The sequence below is a fragment of the Cherax quadricarinatus genome, chromosome 79, assembly GCF_038502225.1.
Source record: "Cherax quadricarinatus isolate ZL_2023a chromosome 79, ASM3850222v1, whole genome shotgun sequence".
NCBI classification, from domain to species: Eukaryota; Metazoa; Arthropoda; class Malacostraca; order Decapoda; family Parastacidae; genus Cherax; species Cherax quadricarinatus.
Window position 1 is genome coordinate 5,961,491 of NC_091370.1, and position 22,080 is coordinate 5,983,570.

At 38.4% G+C, this 22,080-nt stretch overlaps 1 protein-coding gene across 7 annotated transcripts in view; it reads left to right on the top strand.

Annotated features, from left to right (window-relative positions):
- The window catches only part of LOC128702753 (rac GTPase-activating protein 1), a 73,979-nt gene that overhangs the window by 47,262 nt on the left and 4,637 nt on the right, over positions 1 to 22,080 (top strand). For all 7 annotated transcript variants that reach the window (XM_070101856.1, XM_070101861.1, XM_070101855.1 and 4 more), the window contains 3 exons: positions 1,579 to 1,829; positions 7,906 to 8,038; positions 18,583 to 18,767. In XM_070101856.1, the coding sequence (XP_069957957.1) occupies positions 1,579 to 1,829; positions 7,906 to 8,038; positions 18,583 to 18,767 (569 nt within the window). The remainder of the gene's footprint in view (positions 1 to 1,578; positions 1,830 to 7,905; positions 8,039 to 18,582; positions 18,768 to 22,080) is intronic.

The following is a 22,080-nucleotide window of genomic DNA, read 5'->3' on the forward strand; positions in this document are numbered from 1 at the left end:
GTAGTAGTAGTAGTGGTGGCAGAGATAGAAGGAAGTAGTAATGGGGAAGTAAGGAGGGGGAGCCAGTCAAATACAAAGAAAGGGGAGCACTGCCAGGGAGCTAGGTGCCCACAGAGGGAGAGCAAGAACACAGAAGTGAGGGGGAGGAGAAATAATGAAATTTCATTATTCCCCCCCCCCCCACCTCTGTGCACTTGCTCTCCCTCTGTGGGCACCTAGCTCCCTGGCAGTGCTCCCCTTTCTTTGTATTTGACTGGCTCCTCCTCCTTACTTCCCCATTAATACTTCCTTCCATCTCTGCCACTATTATTACTACTATACTACTACTACTATACTACTATATACTACTATATACTACTACTACTATACTACTACTAATCTACTACTACTACTATACTACTACTAATCTACTACTACTACTATACTACTACTAATCTACTACTACTACTAAACTACCACTACTACTATACTACTACTAAACTACTACTACTATACTACTACTGATACTATACTACTACTGATACTATACTACTACTACTGATACTATACTACTACTATACTATACTACTACTATACTATACTACTACTATACTATACTACTACTACTATACTATTACTACAACTATTACTACTACTATTTTTACTACTATTACTGCTGCTACTGTTACTACTACTATTACTACTACTATACACTTCTATACTATACTACTATTATACTACTACTACTATACTACTATACTACTACTACTATACCACTACTACTATACTACTACTACTATACTACTACTACTATACCACTACTACTATACTACTACTACTATACCACTACTACTATACCACTACTACTATACCACTACTACTATACTACTACTACTATACCACTACTACTATACCACTACTATACTACTACTATACCACTACTATACTACTACTATACTATTACTACTATACCACTACTACTATACCACTACTACTATACTACTATACCACTACACTACTATACCACTACTATACTACTACTATACTACTACTACTATACCACTACTATACTATTACTACTATACCACTGCTACTATACCACTGCTACTATACCACTGCTACTATACTACTATACTACTACACTACTACTATACTACTACACTACTACTACACTACTATACTACTACACTACTATACTACTACTACTACAACAACTACCACCACCACTAGTACTACTACCACCACTACCTCTTCCTGCCTATATATACCTGTCCAGCTCTACTTCTCGTTAGTGTGACTTTGTAAATGGTCCAAGTCGGACCGAAACGTCGCCATAAGCTCCTCTCTTCTGTGTGCGGGTTATTTGTGTATCGTTCCAGTCATGGTATTGTGCCTTTTTTTTGTTATTTCATAATGAAGTTTGAATTTTATTTTTTATGAGGTCATATTTTAGGGATAGTTCATCTGTTGTTGGGAAGTTTTTCCTGTTATAGTTTTACCTTGTTTTAGTGAGATAATTATATTCCAAATTAGGTCTAGTTCTTCCTGCCTTTATGTATGAATTCAAAATATTTTTTGATGCATAATTTTTCTCTATAGGAACGATTCCTAAGGGGAAAAGGTCTGCCCAATCTTTCACAAGTTGATGTTCATGTCATATGTGGAGCTCTGAAGGACTTCATGAGATCACTGAAGGAGCCCCTTGTCACACACCTTCTTTGGAAAGACTTCACAAGTGCTGCTGAAAAATCAGAAGCCCAAGACTCCACAGCTGCTTTGTATCAAGCTATTTCAGAGTTACCTCAGCCTAACCGTGATACATTGGCTTGGGTCATCACACATCTGCAAAGGTTTGAACTTAACAATATTGCATTCTGAAAGGTTAGAAATGAAAATGGGTACATCAAGATGTAATATAAATATGACTATTGTCATCACTGATATGGTATTGTGTAGTATTAATGTGACCTGAAGAAATTGTAAGAGTACAGATGTGCCATGATGAAATGGAAGTGGTTATTACATCTGTATTCAGAAGTAGTAGATGGTAGGCAGCAGTCACCCAGAAAGGTCTGTAGTATTACCTTTCTGTCATACATGTGAAAATTAGACCTGTAAAATGGTTTTCATTAGCAGGATTACTGGCACTGTATTTTTGTTTTTATGAATACACGGTGGCAGGTTAATCTGAATTACTACTAACATCCAACATAATTTTTTTTTTCTTATTCTTTTTAGTAATCATTACAGGAAAAAGGGTAACTAGGCCATTGTTCCCGGCATTTTAGTTGACTTTTACAACACGCATGGCTTACGGATGAAAGACTCTTACTTCACTTCACCATGGATATAAAAGGAACAGTAATAAGAACAAGAACTATTAAGATAAAATCAAAGAAAACTCAGATGAGTGTATAAATAAATGTGAAAGTTAAGACACATGTGCAACATGTGTCTTAACATGTTGCACATGTGTCTTAACTTTCATATTGTCGGTATTTCATACCTTTCTTGCACATAAATAAACGTGTACATACATGTATGTGCAATAAGATCACAGTAAACAGGTGATTTCAGAATATGCAAAACAACCACTGTAGTGTGACATAAGTGTAAGTAGAAGTAGCAAGACGTACCTGTAATCTTGCATATTTATGAGACAGACAAAAGACACCAGCAATCCTAACATCATGTATAACAATTACAGGCTTTCGTTTGACACTCACTTGGCAGGACGGTAATACCACCCTGGGTGCTTGCTGTGTACCAACCTACAGCGAGGAGACGGTTGGAGGCAGTGGAGATGTCTTGTCTAAGGATAATGTGTGACGTCAATATTGTGCAGAAAATTTGGAGCGTGCAAATTAGGAGATGGTGTGGAGTTAATAAAAGTATTAGTCATAGGGCTGAAGAAGGGTTGTTGAGGTAGTTTGGTTATTTAGAGAGAATGGATCAAAGTAGAATGACATGGAGAGCATATAAATCTGTAGAAGGAAGGCGGGGTAGGGGTCGTCTTTGAAAAGGTTGGAGGGATGGGGTAAAGGAGGTTTTGTGGGTGAGGGGCTTGGACTTCCAGCAAGCGTGCATGAGCATGTAAGATAGGAGTGAATGGAGACGAATGGTATTTGGGACCTGATGAGCTGTTGGAGTGTGAGCAGGGTAATATTTAGTGAAGGGATTCAGGGGAACTGGTTATTTTTATATAGCCAGACTTGAGTCCTGGAAATGGGAAGTACAATGCCTGCACTTTAACCCTTAAATGGTCCAAACGTATATATATGTTCACACGCGTAGCGCCCCAAATTTTTTGAGTGAAAAAAAAAATCTTTTTTAAAAGGAAAAAAGATCATATGGTACCCAGGCATCCCCAATTATTTTAATATGGCTCACAGTGAGTGCGCACACCCATTCTCTCATGTCTAGGTGACTCAGGCTTATCGTGGCAATGTTGAATGAATGACAAAGAAAACATATATATACGTTTGGACCGTTTAAAGGTTAAAGGAGGGGTTTGGGATATTGGCAGTTTGGAAGGATATGTTGTGTATCTTTATACGTATATGCTTTTAAAGTGTTGTATTCTTAGCACCTCTGCAAAAAGTGATTGTGTGAGTGAGGTGAAAGTGTTGAATGATAATGAATGTATTTTCTTATTGAGGATTTTCTTTCTTTTTGGGTCTCCCTGCTTTGGTGGGAGACGGCTGACTTGTTAAAAAAAAAAAATCCAGCATATGCTAAATTTATGTAAAGATGAAGATATGGGTGTATGTATATAGACTTTTTCTGCATTCCTTAATAGTTCCTGACCTTTAATGTTTCCTTGCAAATTCCATTAACCTTTAAACTGTCCAAATATAGATCTATGTTTTCTTGCGTAGCTCTCTGAACGTAGATTACGTTTTTTTTTTTTTTTGACATGTGAAAGCATGTAAAATAAAACTTAGATTTATGTTCAGAGCGCTACACGAGTGAACGTAGATCTACGTTTGGACAGTTTAAAGGTTGAGAAGCGAGAGAAAAATCCTTCCTCAATAAGTGGTACATAGCGAAAAAGGCAACTAAAATGCAAGGAACAAAGGGCTAATAGCGTCTGTATCAGTTATTAAAAGAAAAAAGCATTTTTGAGGTTAGGTTGTTAGAATGTAAGTGGATGTTGTACAGATAATACAGAATTGATTGCTAACTTTTTTTTTTCAACAAGTCGGCCGTCTCCCACCGATGCAGGGTGACCCAAAAAGAAAGAAAATCCCCAAAAAGAAAACACTTTCATCATCATTCAACACTTTTACCTCACTCACACTTGCAGAGGTGCCCAGAATACAACAGTTTAAAAGTATATACGTATAAAAATACACAATATGTCCCTCCGAACTGCCAATATCCCAAACCCCTCCTTTTAGAGTGCAGGCATTGTACTTCCCATTTCCAGTACTCAAGTCTGGTTATATAAAATAACCGGTTTCCCTGAATCCCTTCACTAAATATTACCCTGCTCACACTCCAACAGCTTGTCGGGTCCCAAAAACCATTCGTCTCCATTCACTCCTATCTAACACGCTCACGCACGCTTGCTGGAAGTCCAAACCCCTCACCCACAACACCTTTAGCCCCTCCCTCCAACCTTTTCGAGGACGACCCCTACCCCGCCTTCCTTCCCCTACAGATTTATACGCTCTCCATGTCATTCTACTTTGATCCATTCTCTCTAAATGACCAAACCACCTCAACAAACCCTCTTCAGCCCTCTGACTAATACTTTTATTAACTCCACACCTTTTCCTAATATACCACACTCCGAATTTTCTGCATAATATTTACACCCACACATTGCCCTTAGACAGGACATCTCCACTGCCTCCTCGCTGCAGCATTTACAATCCAAGCTTCACACCAATATAAAAGTGTTGGTACTACTATACTTTCATACATTCCCTTCTTTGCCTCCATAGATAACATTTCTTGCCTTCACATATACCTCAATGCACCACTCACCTTTTTTCCTTCATCAATTCTATGATTAACCTCATTCTTCATAAATCCATCTACTGACATGTCAACTCCCAAATATCTGAAAACATTCACTTCTTCCATACTCCTCCTCCCCAATTTGATATCCAATTTTTATCTAAATAATTTGATACCGTCATCACCTTACTCTTTTCAATGTTCACTTTCAACTTTCTACCTTTACACACACACTCAAATTTATCCACTAACCTTTGCAATTTTTCTTTAGAATCTCCCATAAGCACAGTATCATCAGCAAAAAGTAACTGTGTCAATTCCCATTTTGTATTTGATTTCCCATAATTTAATCCCACCCCTCTCCCGAACACCCTAGCATTTACTTCTTTTACAACCCCATCTATAAATATATTAAACAACCATGGTGACATTACACATCCCTGTCTAAGGCCTACTTTTACCGGGAAGTAGTCTCCCTCTCTTCTACACACCCTAACCTGAGCCTCACTATCCTCATAAAAACTCTTTACAGCATTTAGTAACTTACCACCTATTCCATATACTTGCAACATCTACCACATTGCTCCCCTATCCACTCTATCATATGCCTTTCTAAATCCATAAATGCAATAAAAACTTCCCTACCTTTATCTAAATACTGTTCACATATATGCTTCAATGTAAACACTTGATCTACACACCCCCTACCCACTCTGAAACCTCCTTGCTCATCTGCAATCCTACATTCTGTCTTACCTCTAATTCTTTCAATAATAACAATACCGTACGCTTTTCCTGGTATACTCAATAAACTTATTCCTATATAATTTTTACACTCTGTCTTGTCCCCCTTCCCTTTATATAAAGGGACTATACATGCTCTGCCAATCCCTAGGTACCTTCCTCTCTTTCATAAATTTATTAAACAAAAGTACCAACCACTCCAACACTATATCCCCCCCCCCCTCGCTTGCTTTTAATATTTCTGTCATGATCCCGTCAGTTCCAGCTGCTTTACCTCCTTTCATTCTACGTAATGCCTCGCATACCTCCCCCACACTTACATTCTGCTCTTATTCACTCCTAAAAGATGGTATACCTCCCTGGCCAGTGCATGAAATTACCGCCTCCCTTTCTTCCTCAACATTTAAAAGTTCCTCAAAATATTCTCGCCATCTACCTAATACCTCCCTCTCCCCATCTACTAACTCCCCTACTCTGTTTTTAACTGACAAATCCATACGTTCCCTAGGCTTTCTTAACTTGTTTAACTCTCTCCAAAATTTTTTCTTATTTTCATTAAAATTTCTTGACAGTGCCTCTCCCACTCTATCATCTGCTCTCCTTTTGCACTCTCACCACTCTCTTCACCTTTCTTTTACTCTCCATATACTCTGCTCTTCTTATAACACTTCTGCTTCGTAAAAACCTCTCGTAAGCTAACTTTTTCTCTTTTATCAAACCCTTTACTTCATCATTCCACCAATCACTCCTGTTTCCTCCTGCCCCCACCCTCCTATAACTGCAAACTTCTACCCCACATTCTAATACTGCATTTTTAAAACTCATCCAACCCTCTTCAACCCCCCCACTACTCATCTTTGCACTAGCCCACCTTTCTGCCAATAGTCGCTTATATCTCACCCGAAGTTCCTCCTCCCTTAGTTTATACACTTTCACTTCCCTCCTTGTTGTTACCACCTTCCTCTTTTCCCATCTACCTCTTACTCTAACTGTAGCTACATCTAAATAATGATCCGATATATCAGTTACCCCTCTATAAACATGTACATCTTGGAGCCTACCCGTTAACCTTTTATCCACCCGTCATACCTTGTATATTTATTTATCCTCTTTTTCATAAAATATGTATTACTTGTTACCAAATCTCTTTCTACACATAGCTCAATTAAAGGCTCCCCATTTACATTTACCCCTGGCACCCCAAATTTACCTTCTACTCCCTCCACAACATTTTTACCCACTTTAGCATTGAAATCCCCAACCACAAGTACTCTCACACTTGGTTCAAAACTCCCCACGCATTCACTCAACATTTCCCAAAATCTCTCTCTCTCCTCTACACTTCTCTCATCTCCAGGTGCATATACACTTACTATAACCCACTTTTCATATCCAACCTTTATTTTACTCCACATAATCCTTGAATTAATACATTTATAGTCCCTCTTTTCCTGCCATATCTTATCCTTCAACATTATTGCTACTCCTTCTTTATCTCTAACTCTTACTTGAAACCCCTGACCTAATCCCATTTATTCCTCTCCACTGAAACTCTCCCATCCCCTTCAGCTTTGTTTCACTTAAAGCCAGGACATCCAGCTTCTTCTCATTCATAACATCCACAATCATCTCTTTCTTATCATTTGCACAACATCCACGCACATTCAGACTTCCCACTTTGACGATTTTCTTCTTTTGATGGCAAAATGTCTACAATAAATATACCTAGATGTTGCACATGTCTAAATTTTCATCTTGTCAGTATTGTACACTAGTCATGTACAACATAATTGAATGTGTTAAATCAGAGTAGAGACAAGATTTCTGGATTTGACATGTTGGAATGATGGCATTTATGAAGGGATTCAGAAGAAACTGGTTTTCTGAAGGTGGTAAGCACCTTATCTGCACTTTGATGGATAGGTGGAGCTGCTGTAATTTCAAGAGTCATTTGAATTAATGTCTACACTTTTGGAATAATGGTGATTGACTAAATGATGATGAATGTGTTGCCTTTGTATCACCACCCTGACCTTCCACCCCCAAACCTTGGCAGAAAATGACCTGTGTGGTAAAAAAGAAAGTGCTCTAGTGTATAAATAGTAATGTAGGAAAGTACAAATCTGTTATAAAGTTTAAAATGGTAGACTTGTTCATAAAGATGTTAAGATGGGTATGTTAAACACTCTCCCTCTTATGTGTATTTATATTTTGTAGAGTTGCTGAATGCCCTGAGTGCAAAATGCCAATCTCCAACTTGGCAAAAGTGTTTGGGCCAACGCTTGTTGGATATTCCGTTGCTGAACCTGATCCCTCAACTATGGTCATGGAGACCCGTCAGCAGCAGCAGGTAAACTATTAATGTTGCATTTTTTATCCTCTAGTACATACTTTTATTATAATAATTCACTAATAGTAATAAATAATAATACAGTAAGAGATGGGAAGTACAGTGCCTGCACTCTGAAGGAGGGGTGTTAATGTTGCAGTTTAAAAACTGTAGTGTAAAGCACCCTTCTGGCAAGACAGTGATGGAGTGAATGATGGTGAAAGTTTTTCTTTTTCGGGCCACCCTGCCTTGGTGGGAATCGGCCAGTGTGATAATAATAAAAAAAAAAACAGTAAGTAGTAGTAGGAATAATTTTATTACATCTTATGTCCAAAGTGTACAAAAAAATACAAGTGTTAAGTAGTGCTCAAATATTTGCTAAATTTTTATTAGTTTCAGTATTTCATGGAAGGAGTCAATGTGAAACATTCAGCCTTGTGTTTTTGTTTTACCATCATCCTTGTGTGGGTATTACAGGATTTAACCCTTTGAGGGTCCGTCCTGTAGATCTACGGCTTTACGTTCAGGGTCCAAACCGTAGATCTACGTCATGAGCTCAGCTCACTCTGATAAACTGTGAGTGGTACATTTGGGCCTAGATATGACAGAATACATGTATGTGGTATGTGTGCACCACATAAAACAGATCCTACAGCACGCTGTGTATAATGAGAGAAAAAACTGAAATCACGATTTTTCGATTAAAACAGCGACTTTGCAGTGTTTTTTCGTATGTTTTTTATAGTTCTATTTGCGATTTCTTGGTCTCATTTGACAGAATGGAAGACATATTACAGAAATAGAGATGATTTTGATTGGTTTTAGCACTGGAAATGGCTTGAAACTGAGCTCAAAGTAGCAGAAATGTTAAATTTTTGCCGATATTCAAGAGTAAACAAATGACCTCACACGTCTAATACATGCCAGCTGGTGGATCTAATATGCATACACAAATATGGTGATGATATTTATACAATTATTACAGTATTGCATAACAGTAACTCTTCTATTTTTTGGTGTGAATAAAAATTTATTGTGAATAAAAAATCAAAATGGAATTTATTTGTAAAGCCTCAAAAGGTAACTAATGAACAGAGGAAATGTTAGTTTAGTTCCAGGAATACCTACATTGTTTATTCTGGACCCTATTTTGAAATTGGAATATTTTGAACTTTGTGTTAAATTGACCAAATTAACAATTTCAGATCACTTTAATTTGTAGTTGAAGCAGTTGACTTGGCGATTTCTTGTGCTCAATCGATAGAATAGAAGTAATACTAGTGAAATAGTTAAGAATTTGGTTGACTGGAATAATGTAATTGGCCTAAAATGGGAGTCAAAGTCGGCAAAATCTCCGATTCGTAAATATTGCTGACACATTAAAATTCGCGAGAGCATAATTTCATCAATTTTCCATCAAATTTCGTACTTTTTGTTTTATTACCCTCACAAAAAGATTCTCTACCATTTCATAAGAAAAAATAACTTTTTTTTTTAAATTCTTGGACACTGGGGCACCACTTCAGATCTGGGCCTTGACCCTGAAGGGGTTAAGTGATATTTAGGTTTTGTGTGTTTCTGTAATTTTTTCATAAAATTACATTTTTTTTTTTGTGCTTTGTATGGAAATTTTACAAATTTGTGGTGGGCTGACATTTGCTTGGTAAAGATGTAAATGTGGATTATTACAGACATACCCTTGCCTCGGTTTATTTGCCATACAACAGCGGATTGTAGTAGGTTTGTAGTAGGATTGTAGTAGGTTGGTAGACAGTAACCACCCAGGGAGATACTACCGTCCTGCCAAGTGAGTATAAAGCGAAAGCCTCTAATTGTTTTACATGATGGTAGGATTGCTGGTGTCTTTTGTCTGTCTGATAAATATGGAAGATTACAGGCACGTCTTGCTACTTCTACTTACACTTAGGCCACACTACACATGTACATGTTTATTTATACACATTCATCTGAGTTTTCTTTGATTTTATCTTAATAGTTCTTGGTGTTATTACTTTTCTTTTTATATCCATGGGGAAGTGGAATAAGAATCTTTCCTCCGTAAGCCATGCGTGTTGTAAAAGTCGACTAAAATGCCGGGAACAATGGGCTAGTAACCCCTTCTTGTGTAATAATTACTAAAAAGAATAAGAAGAAAAATGTCAAAGTGGGAAGTCTGAATGTGCAAATGATAAGAAAGAAATGATTGTGGATGTTATGAATGAGAAGAAGCTGGATGTCCTGACTTTAAGTGAAACAAAGCTGAAGGGGGTGGGAGAGTTTCAGTGGAGAGGAATAAATGGATTAGGTCAGGGGTTTCAAATAGAACTAAAGGAGGAGTAGCAATAATGTTGAAGGAAAAGATATGGCAGGAAAAGAGGGACTAGAAGTGTATTAATTCAATGATTATGTTGAGTAAAATAAAGGTTGGATGTGAAAAGTGGGTTACAGTAAGCATATATGCACTTGGAGAAGAGAGAAGTGTAGAGGGGAGAGAGAGATTTTGGGAAATGTTGAGTGAATGCGTGGGGAGTTTTGAACTAAGTATGAGAGTACTTGTGGTTGGAGATTTCAATGCTAAAGTGGGCAAAAATGTTGTGGAGGGAGTAGTAGGTAAATTTGGGGTGCCAGGGGTAAATGAAAATGGGGAGCCTTTAATTGAGCTATGTGTAGAAAGAGGTTTGGTAATAAGTAATACATATTTTATGAAAAAGAGGATAAATAAATATACAAGGTATGATTTAGCACGTAATGAAAGTAGTTTGTTAGATTGTCTTCTTTCTTTCAACACACCGGCCGTGCCGTATCCCACCGAGGCAGGGTTGCCCAAAAGGAAAAACGAAAGTTTCTCCTTTTACATTTAGTAATATACAGTGGAACCTCAAAAATTGGACTTAATCCGTTCTAGGAGCTAGTTCTAAATTCGAAAAGTCTGAAATTCGAAGCAATGTTTCCCACAAGAAATAATGGAAATACAATTAATCCGTTCCAGAAACCCAAAAATATTCACACAAAAAATTCATTTTATAGAGATTAATTACAGTTTTACATACAACAAATACTATAGTTTTTAATTATGTATAGTAATACATATAAAATAACATTTTTACTTACCTTTATTGAAGATTGGTGATGGCATCTGAAAGATAGGGAGGAGGAGAGAGGGAGTTGGGGTTAGTGTTTGGAAGGAGAATCCCCCTCCATGAGGACTTCAGGTAAAGCCCTCTCTGGGGTTACTTCCCTTCTCTGTCTTTTAATGCCACTAGTACCAGCTTGAGAGTCACTGGACCACTGTCTCACAAAATAACTGTCCACAGTCCTGTGTTTCTGGCGCCTCTTTAACATTTTCCTAAAATGGGACATGGTTCTGTCACTGAACTTGTTGCAAAGATGGCTTGTTTCAGCTTGCTCAGGGTGGTACTTCTGCACAAACATTTGGACATCATTCCACTTGGCACAAATCTCCTTAATCTTTGAAGAAGGCACCTCAACCACTCCCTATATTAACACCTTTCACAACATCAGCTTCCTTGATTTGTTCTTTCTTTGACAGGATAGAACCGATGGTCGACTTGTTTTTTCCCACACATCCTGGCAAGCTCAACAAGTCTCGCACCACTCTCATACTTCTGTATTATTTCCTTCTTCACATCTATGGTGTTTCTCACTTTCTTTACCACAGGGGTACCACTTGCAAGTTTCTTTGGGCCCAAGGCAGCTTATTTCAGTCCCACAAGCACTAAACACAACGAAATAATCGTAAAATGCGTGAGTGAGAGCGCAGGTTAGTGTTCACTCAAACATAAACAAAGCTAGACTGCTCACGGCGCCTGCGCGGGGGCGCAGACAGAGCGGGCGGCAGAAAGGTCCCATACCCGGCGGTCCGAAAATAGGGGCGCGTTCGATAATAGGGACAGTGTGTCTGAAAAAATGGTCCTACTTTCGAAACGTTCGATATGTGATACGTTCGATTTTTGAGGTTCCACTGTATACAGGAGAAGGGGTTGCTAGCCCCTTGCTTCTGGCATTTTAGTTGCCTTTTACAACACGCATGGCTTACGGAAGAAGAATTCTGTTCCACTTCCCCATGGAGGTAAGACGAAATAAACAAGAACTAGTAAGAAAATAGAAGAAAACCCAGAGGGGTGTGTATATATATATATGCTTGTACATGTATGTGTAGTGTGACCTAAGTGTAAGTAGAAGTAGCAAGACGTACCTGAAACCTTGCATGTTTGAGACAGAAAAATGGACACCAGCAATCCTACCATCATGTAAAACAATTACAGACTTTCGTTTTAAACTCACTTGGCAGGACGGTAGTACCTCCCTGGGCGGTTACTGTCTACAAACCTACTACTTAGAGTTAGATTATGCATTGGTGGATAAATGGGTAGGCTCCAGGATGTACACGTTTATAGAGGGGCAACTGATATATCGGATCAATATTTAGTTGTAGCTGCAGTTAGAGTAAGAGGTATATGGGAAAAGAGGAAAATGGCAACAACAAGTGAGAGGGAGGTGAAAGTGTATAAACTAAGGGAGGAGGAAGTTCGGGTGAGATATAAGCAACTATTGGCAGAAAGGTGGGCTGATGCAAGTATGAGTAGTGGGGGGTTGAAGAGGGTTGGAATAGCTTTAAAAATGCAGTATTAGAATGTGGGGCAGAAGTTTGTGGTTATAGGAGGGTGGGTGCAGGAGGAAAGAGGAGTGATTGGTGGAATGATGAAGTAAAGGGTGTGATAAAAGAAGTTAGCTTATGAGAGGTTTTTACTAAACAGAAGTGTTATAAGAAGAGTAGAGTATATGGAGAGTAAAAGAAAGGTGAAGAGAGTGGTGAGAGTGCTAAAGGAGAGCAGATGATAGGGTAGGAGAGGCCCTGTCAAGAAATTTTAATGAAAAGAAAAAAATTTGGAGTGAGTTAAACAAGAAACCCTAGGGAACGAATGGATTTATCAGTTAAAAACAGAGTAGGGGAGTTAGTAGATGGGAAGATGGAAGTATTGGGTAGATGTTGAGAATATTTTGAGGAACTTTCAAATGTCGACAAAGAAAGGGAGGCGGTAATTTCACGCACTGGCCAGGGAGGTATACCATCGTTAAGGAGTGAAGAAGAACAGGATGTGAGTATGGGGGAGGTTCGTGAGGCATTACGTAGAATGAAAGGGGGTAAAGCAGCTGGACTGACGGGATCATGACAGAAATGTTAAAAGCGCGGGGGGGAAGAATATAGTGTTGGAGTGGTTGGTATTTTTGTTTAATAAATGTATGGAAGAGGGGAAGGTACCTAGGGATTGGCGGAGAGTATGTATAGTCCCTTTATATAAAGGGAAGGGAGACAAAAGAGATTGTAAAAATTATAGAGGAATAAGTTTACTGAGTATACCAGGAAAAGTGTATGGTAGGGTTGGTAGATAAGACACATAGGCAACATTTAGGCAACTTTATTCCGAAACGTTTCGCCTACACAGTAGGCTTCTTCAGTCGAGTACAGAAAGTAGGCGGGAGCAGTAGAGATGTGAAGACGATGTAATCAGTCCACCCTTGAAGTCTACTGTGTAGGCGAAACGTTTTGGAATAAAGTTGCCTAAATGTTGTCTGTGTGTCTTATCTACCAACCTGTCGGTATTGTATACCATTTGATAATGGTAGGGTTATAATTGAAAGAATTAGAGGTAAGACAGAATGTAGGATTGCAGATGAGGAAGGAGGTTTTAGAGTGGGTAGGGGATGTGTAGATCAAGTGTTTACATTGAAGCATATATGTGAATAATATTTAGATAAAGGAAGAAGTTTTTATTGCATTTATGGATTTAGAAAAGGCATATGATAGTGGATAGGGGAGCAATGTAGCAGATGTTGCAAGTATACGGAATAGGTGGTAAGTTACTAAGTGCTGTAAAGAGTTTTTATGAGGATAGCGAGGCTCAGGTTAGGGTGTGTAGAAGAGAGGGAGACTACTTCCTGGTAAAAGTAGGTCTTAGACAGGGATGTGTAATGTCACCATGGTTGTTCAATATATGTATAGATGGGGTTGTAAAAGAGGTAAATGCTAGGGTGTTCGGGAGAAGGGTGGAATTAAATTATGGGAAATCAATTACTAAATGGGAATTGACATAGTTGCTTTTTGCTGATGATACTGTGCTTATGGGAGATTCTAAAGAAAAATTGCAAAGGTTAGTGGATGAGTTTGGGAGTGTGTAAAGGTAGAAAGTTGAAAGTGAACATGGAAAAAAGAGTAAGGTGATGAGGGTATCCAATAATTTAGATAAAGAAAAATTCTATATCAAGTTGGGAGGAGGAGTATGGAAGAAGTGAATGTTTTCAGATATTTGGGAGTTGACGTGTTGGCAGATGGATTTATGAAGGATGAGGTTAATCATAAAATTGATGAGGGAAAAAAGGCGAGTCGTGCGTCGAGGTATATGTGGAGACAAAAAATGTTCTCTATGGAGGCAAAGAAGGGAATGTATGACAGTATGGTAAGATAAGATTTCATTTGGATTTTTAACCCCGGAGGGTTAGCCACCCAGGATAACCCAAGAAAGTCGATGCATCATCGAGGACTGTAACTTATTTCCATTGGGGTCGTCAATCTTGTCCCCCAGGATGCAACCCACACCAGTCGACTAACACCCAGGTACCTATTTGCTGCTAGGTGAACAGGACAATAAGTGTAAGGAAACGTGTCGAAATGTTTCCACCCGCCGGGAATCGAACCCAGGCCCTCCGTGTGTGAAGCGGGAGCTTTAGCCACCGGGCCTGCTAGTACCTACACTCTTATATAGGTGTGAAGCCTGGGTTGTAAATGCAGCAGCGAGGAGGCGGTTGGAGGCAGTGGAGATGTCCTGTCTAAGGGCAGTGTGTGGTGTGAATATTATGCAGAAAATTTGTAATAATTGTATAAATACTGTCAACCCATTCATGACTGCATATTAGAAAGGCTAGTTGGACATTTATTGGACAATGACATCATTTGTTTACTCTTGAACATCTGCAAAAATCAAACATTTTCCCTACTTTAAGCTCCATTTCAAGGTCCTTTTCATAGTAAAACCAATAAAAATCATCTCTATTTCTGTAATATGCTTTCCATTCTATCCAATGAGACTAAGAATACTAAACTAAAATACACCTCAAAGTTGGCGTTTTTATCCAAAAACAGTTTTTTTTTTTTTTTTTTTTTTTTATTATAATACTGTGTACACTGACCACTCAGACCCATTCTCTCACATGTGGACCTACCAGCTTTCTCCCGCTTGATTTGAAGCCTCTAGAATTTTTGAGTATATATACAGTGGTCCCTCGTTTATCGTAATTAATCCGCTCCTGGAGGTGTTGCTATTATCGATATCTACGATTTTCGAGTCAATTTTCCCCATAAGAAATAATGTAAATACAATTAATCCGTTCCTGAAACCCAGAAATATTAAAACAAAAAAATTTTTTACATGAAATATAGATGTAGTACATAATATAATGGGACATGATGAATGAAACATTAACAGCATAGCACTTACCTTTATTGGCAATTCTTCTTAGTGTATGGAAGATTGGAGGAGGAGAGAGATTGGATTATTTACAGTTTGGAAGGGGAATCCCCTTCCATCAACACCTCGGGTACCAATTGCTTTTCTGGGCTTAGTTCTCTGTTTCTTAATGCCACTAGGACCAGCTTGAGAGGCACTGGAGTCCTGTCTCGCAAAATAACTGTCCAGAGAGCTCTGTTTCTGGCATCTCTTTAACACTTCCCTAAAATGGGCCAAGACTTTAACTGTACATGTTGCCAACATGGCTTGCAACAGTCTTGTCAGGGTGATGTTTCTCCATTAATCTTTCCATCTTACCCCACATTTCAAAAATCTCCTTAATTTCTGCAGAAGGCACCTTCTTCCATCTCTTCTTCCTCTGCAGCAAGATTCTGAGCTGCAATCTGTTGCTCTTCCTGCTGAAGCTCTTGCAGCTCCTCAGTGGTGAGCTCTTCGTTGTGGTCTTCCACCAACTCTTCCACATCCTCCAAACTCACATCCAACCCCATGGAACTCCCCAGTGCCACAATAGATTTAACAACAGACATAGGCTCATCAGGGTCAGCCCCAAACCCTTCAAAATCCCTCTTGTCGACACAATCTGGTCACAGTTTTCTCCAAGCAGAGTTCAAAGTCCTGGTAGTCACTCCCTCCCAAGCCGTACCTATAAGGGTTATGCAATGGAGGATGCTGAAGTGTTCTCTCCAAAAATCTCTTAGGGTCAAGTGAGTGTCTGAGGTCACATTCAAGCACCTTTGACATATTGCTTTGGTGTAGAGTTTTTTAAAGTTTGCAATGACCTGCTGGTCCATGGGCTGGAGGAGAGGAGTGGTATTGGGGGGCAAGAACTTCACTGTGATGAACCCAAACTCCTCGAAAATTAGGTCATCCAAGTTTGGAGGATAAGCAGGTGCATTGTCCATTACTAGGAGGCACTTGGGTTCCGATTTCTTTTCCAGGGGGTAATTCTTCACACTAGGGCCAAACACTTCATTGAACCACTCGACAAAAATGTCCCTCGTGACCCATGCCTTACTATTAGATTTCCAAAACACACACAATTTACTCTTCATAACATTGTTTTTCCTGAACACACTGGGATTTTCAGAATGGTACACTAGTAACAGCCTCACTTTGAAATCCCCATTAGCATTAGCACAGAACATGAGTGTCAGCTTGTCTTTCATAGGCTTGTGTCCTGGCAGTGCCTTTTTCTCCTGTGTAGGTCCTCTTTGGCATTTTCTTCCAAAAGAGGCCTGTTTCTTGACAATTGAACACTTGTTCAGGTTTCAGTCCTTCAGCCTCTATGTACTCCTTGAATTCATGCACATATTTTTCAGCCGCGTTGTGGTCCGAACTGGCAGCCTCACCATGCCTTACCACACTGTGTATGCCACTATGGTTCTTAAATCTCTCAAACCAGCCTTTGCTGGCCTTAAATTCACTCACATCACTATTTGCAGGCAATTTCTTTACCAGATCATCGTGCAACTGCCTAGCCTTTTCACAAATAATCGACCTCATAATATTATCTGCTAATTGTTTCTCGTTTATCCACACCAACAGTAACTTCTCAACCTCTTTGAGTACTGGTGATCTCATTTTTGTCAGCATATTTACCCCCTTTGCAACAACAGCGTCCTTGATTTCCTTTTTCTTGGCCACGATGGAACATGGTTGTATAGGGTTTGTTATACATCCTGGCCAGTTCGGCCACATTTACGCCACTTTCATATTGTTCTATGATGTTTTTCTTAAATTCAATCGTATTTCTCACCTTCTTTATCAAAGGCTTGGCACTAGGAGCTTTCTTTGGAGCCATGGTAGCTTATTTAGTACTTGCAAGCACTAAAATGATTGGAATATTATGAAATATTTTGTAGGAGCAAGTGAGGGGACCTTCGCTCACTGGTAAACAATACCACACTGGCTGGGTAGGGAGGCCGCCCCGGCTCATAGCGTGCATACACGTCCCGGACGAACTACTATTCGCGAGTCAATCTATGATTAGCGAGCCCGTGTTTTTACAAAAATATCGCTATGATTTCCGAAATTTATGACTCGAGCCCTACGATTATCGAGGGACCACTGTACGTCAAACACATTGGCTCGTAAGATGTACGTATATTTACGACTGAAACAATCAAAGGGCTAAAAGGAATGCAACATATCTCCACCCCTCCTTCAGAGTGCAGGCACTGTACTTCCCACCTCCAGGAATCAAGAGCAGCTAACTGGTTTCCCTGAATCCCTTCAGTTTATTAATATGAAATACCAGTCATGGTTGCATAGGATAAAAGAAATGTTATTAATTTTATTATGATATAGGGAAGCATGCTGAATATAATTGTGTGGGGTGAATACAGTAAGCCAATCCAGGGTAAAAGGAAGGTGGTAGCATGTCTTATCCTCCCTCCCACAGTGGACCATCCCTCCACTTGCCATCTACTGATATTCTAGATGTGGATAAATGTGCTGACACAGTGTAAATGCATAAATTGACAGTTCTTTATCAGTCTCTATTAAACATATGTTGTGAATAAGGCATACCATCCTGCCTAGCATAGGCCAGTGGGCTTGCTGCATTGCATTTTAATTCATATGAAATGGGTGTAAGACCTGCTTAGCATGGGTCAGTAGGCCTACTCAGTGCTCCTTTTTGCTTATGGTAATCAGTGTTTTGGCTGATTATGTATGAGTGAGGCAAAAGTGTTGAATGATGAAAGTATTTTAGTTTTGGGGATTTTCTTTCTTTATGGGTCACCCTGCCTCGGTGGGAGACAACCGACATGTTCAATAAAAAAAAAGTGTGTTGTGAAGTTTTTGGCTCTACTTTTTCAGTACTCTTACTTTTTTTTTTTTTTTTTTTTTCCTAAGTTTTAGCTGGAGTATATTTTGTTTTTGATTTCTTTAAAAATCCCTCAGAAACTAGGATAGACTAATGCAAAAAATATAGGAAAAAAATTGATAATTTCTGGCATGGGCCAGTGCAAAAAGCAAAAATTCTGAATTTATATTTACATGATCTCTTGCTTCCAGGTTATGGAGAAGCTTTTGGAAATATCTTCCGATTATTGGAGCACTTTTATCAATGTAACCGATGAGAATATATATTCTGGGGTACAGCAGCCAACCCCTGATAATGGTGGCAGCCTTCTAGGTGGCTTGCCTTCAGTAAACACTCGTCGACGTTCCCTACTCTCACGCACTCCACTTCAGGCTAGGTGAGGTCTGCTAGTAGATGATAATTGATGTATTTTTATATGCTATAGTGAATATTGTAATTGTCAGTTTTTAGTGCTTTTTTAGGAATGTTTTATTCTTTTATTAGTAATTACAGCAACTTACAAAATTTTGATGATAAATAAAACTTAAAGATTAAGTTACCCAGTTTTTTGGTCTCTGCTGGGAGGCCACTTTGTATTTTGGGCCAGTTTATTTGCATAGCATTTTATTAATGAAACTATTAGAAATATGTTCAATTGCTGTAAGCACATGTCATAGAATGCAACTAAGTTGTCATGAGCAAATGACTAATTATCTCATCTGTTTTAATAATAAAAGACAAGGAAATTTTTTTTTTTTTTTCAACAAGTCGGCCGTCTCCCACCGAATGCACATGAAAATACCATTGGGGTAAAGTGTGTTAATTATAGATTTATTGTTTTGCCTCAACAGTCATTTCCCACTAAAGTAGGGTGATCTCAAATGAGGAAGCATTCATGATCATTCATTCAGTAACACTTGGCAGAAGTAAGGGGACTTCTTATAATTTAGATAACTGAACTAAGACTTTTCCTCCATCCTTTAGTGTGTAAGCACTGTACTTTCTGCCTCCAGAACTCACATTCTAGATGTGGATAATGAATGAATCAGTTCAGTTTTATACAACACTCCTGAGTGCAATCTCATTATAGTGCACTTTTGCATAAATTCTTGTGTTGTGGCATAGATGAACCTCTGTGATGGAATGTTTAGTAAATTTAGCTTAATACAGGAAACTGATTGTGACCAAAAAAAAAAAAAGAACTGTATTGCACTTCCTGAGGTACTGTCCTCAGCACTCTAACCCCAGTATAATTGGGAAAAGTTGATTATTGTAAAGAAGCATGCATTGCTTGTATAAAATGTTCTGAGAAAGATTAGAAATTAAACAGTGTGAAGAATACTGCAGAAGTAGAGGAAACATTCACTAATGTATGCAATAAGAAGCTGACAAACCAAAGCTAAAATATATTACGCAGGAATTTGTGATACAATGGAAACTAAAACACTTGCAAGAGACTGAGGAAATGTGAAAGAAATAAAGAAGTTATGGAATCAATAAGAACCTTAAATATTTTTTCTTGTATGAAAAACTAATAAAAAAAATCTACAGGTAGGTACATGAAACCCACAAGAAGTGCTGGTTACATTCTTGACAGTTGTCATGTATTATAAAAAAACATATAAAACAAATAACCAGGCCAGAAAATTGAGCTATATTCTAGAAATCTGTAAGTTAACTTCCTCTCTGTTTTAAAGTATGTACTGGGCTCTTGTCATTTTGGAGGGAAGAGGAGAGTTGATCAACCTGGGTAGGGTGCAGCTCATAATCAAAAATGTATTTCCTTATCCATAGCTGTAATATTTCTTATTCTAATCAATGATCGTCAAATGCCTAGGAAAGTACTTTTTTTTTTTCAAACGAACCAGCCGTATCCCACCAAGGCAGGGTGGCCCAAAAAGAAAAACAAAAATTTCTCTTTTTAAATTTAGTAATTTATACAGGAGGAGTTACTAGGCCCTTGCTCCCGGCATTTTAGTCGCCTCTTACATCACGCATGGCTTACGGAGGAAGAATTCTGTTCCACTTCCCCATGGAGATGAGAGGAAATAAACAAGAATTAGAAAGAAAATAGAAGAAAACCCAGAGGGGTGTGTGTATATATACGCTTGTACATGTATGTGTAGTGTGACCTAAGTGTAAGTAGAAGTAGCAAGACGTACCTGAAATCTTGCATGTTTAAGAGAGAAAAAGACACCAGCAATCCTATCATCACGTAAAACAATTACAGGATTCCATTTTACACTCACTTGGCAGGACGGTAGTACCTCCCTGGGCGGTTGCTGTCTACCAACCTACTACCTACAGAAAGTACTGTATATGTATAGAAAAGTGAGAAGTCTGTAAATAAGTTTTTAAACCTTTTCACAGCATCATGTGTAACCCAGTTTGTTCCCAACAAGTGTCATTTCTGCTAGAAACAAAAGTGCTCATAAGCTTCAGTGTTTCATTTTTTATCTTAGGAATGGGCCATAAGGCTTCCACGTCTTAAACTTATTTTCCTTAAAATGGAATATGCAGCTAAAACAATTAGCCTAATTTATATATATTTTTATTTTTTTTAATAATGCTTCATAATGAAATATGGCAAATAGTGTTCCTGACGTTTATTTCTAATACATTAAAACTCAGCATTTTAAAATCATAATTCCCTTTAATATGGGGAAATGGAACAGAATTCTTTTTCCGTAAGCCATGTGTGTCGTAAGAGACAACTAAAATGCAAGGAACAAGGGGCTAGTAACCCCTTCTGTATACATTACTAAATTTATGAAGAGAAACTTTCATTTTTCTTCTTGGGCCACCCTGCCTTGGTGGGATACAGCTGGTGCGTTGAAGAAAGAAAGAAAAAATATAAAAACTTTGGGACAGACTTGTAATTATTTAAAAACTGCAAAACAGCTTGCTTGTATATTTTATGATGGATTAAGTCAACTGTCTTTATTACAGCCTCTCCTCACTTAAATGACAGTGTTCTCTTCCTAAGACCACATTGGTAAACGAATTCGTCGCTAAGCAAGGAGCATGCTTTAATGGTAGTGGGTTTGAGTCAACCATCTTTGATATTATTTTAATGTCACCTTTGCACCATTTATAACATTTTTAGTATATTTTTAAATGTTTATACACTAGTGTACTGTATATTGTAATAAACAGAATGGAGGAAATCAGCTCTAATATACATTATTTAGGTATGCATACTGGTTAGAGATCCCGTCATAAGTTCGTCGCCGGTAAACGAGTACATCGCTAACTGAGGAGAGGCTTTATTTAAAAATGAGCAAGCTTGAAAGAAAACAAGGTGTTTTTCAGCAATGAGTTGGCTTTCTCCCTTAATTATTGATATACATCTTTACTTATATGTTATGCCAGTTATCTATATATTACAGTACGGTGCTGTTATATTTTTATTGCTTATGGCAAAACTTCTCCTGTATATATTACATTTAGTAATATATACAGGAGAAGGGGTTACTAGCCCCTTGCTCCCGGCATTGTAGTTGCCTCTTACAACACACATGGCTTACGGAGGAAGAATTCTGTTCCACTTCCCCTTGGAGATAAGAGGAAATAAACAAGAACTAGAAAGAAAATAGAAGAAAACCCAGAGGGGTGTGTATATATATGCTTGTACATGTATGTGTAGTGTGACCTAAGTGTAAGTAGAAGTAGCAAGACATACCTGAAATCTTGCATGTTCATGGGACAGA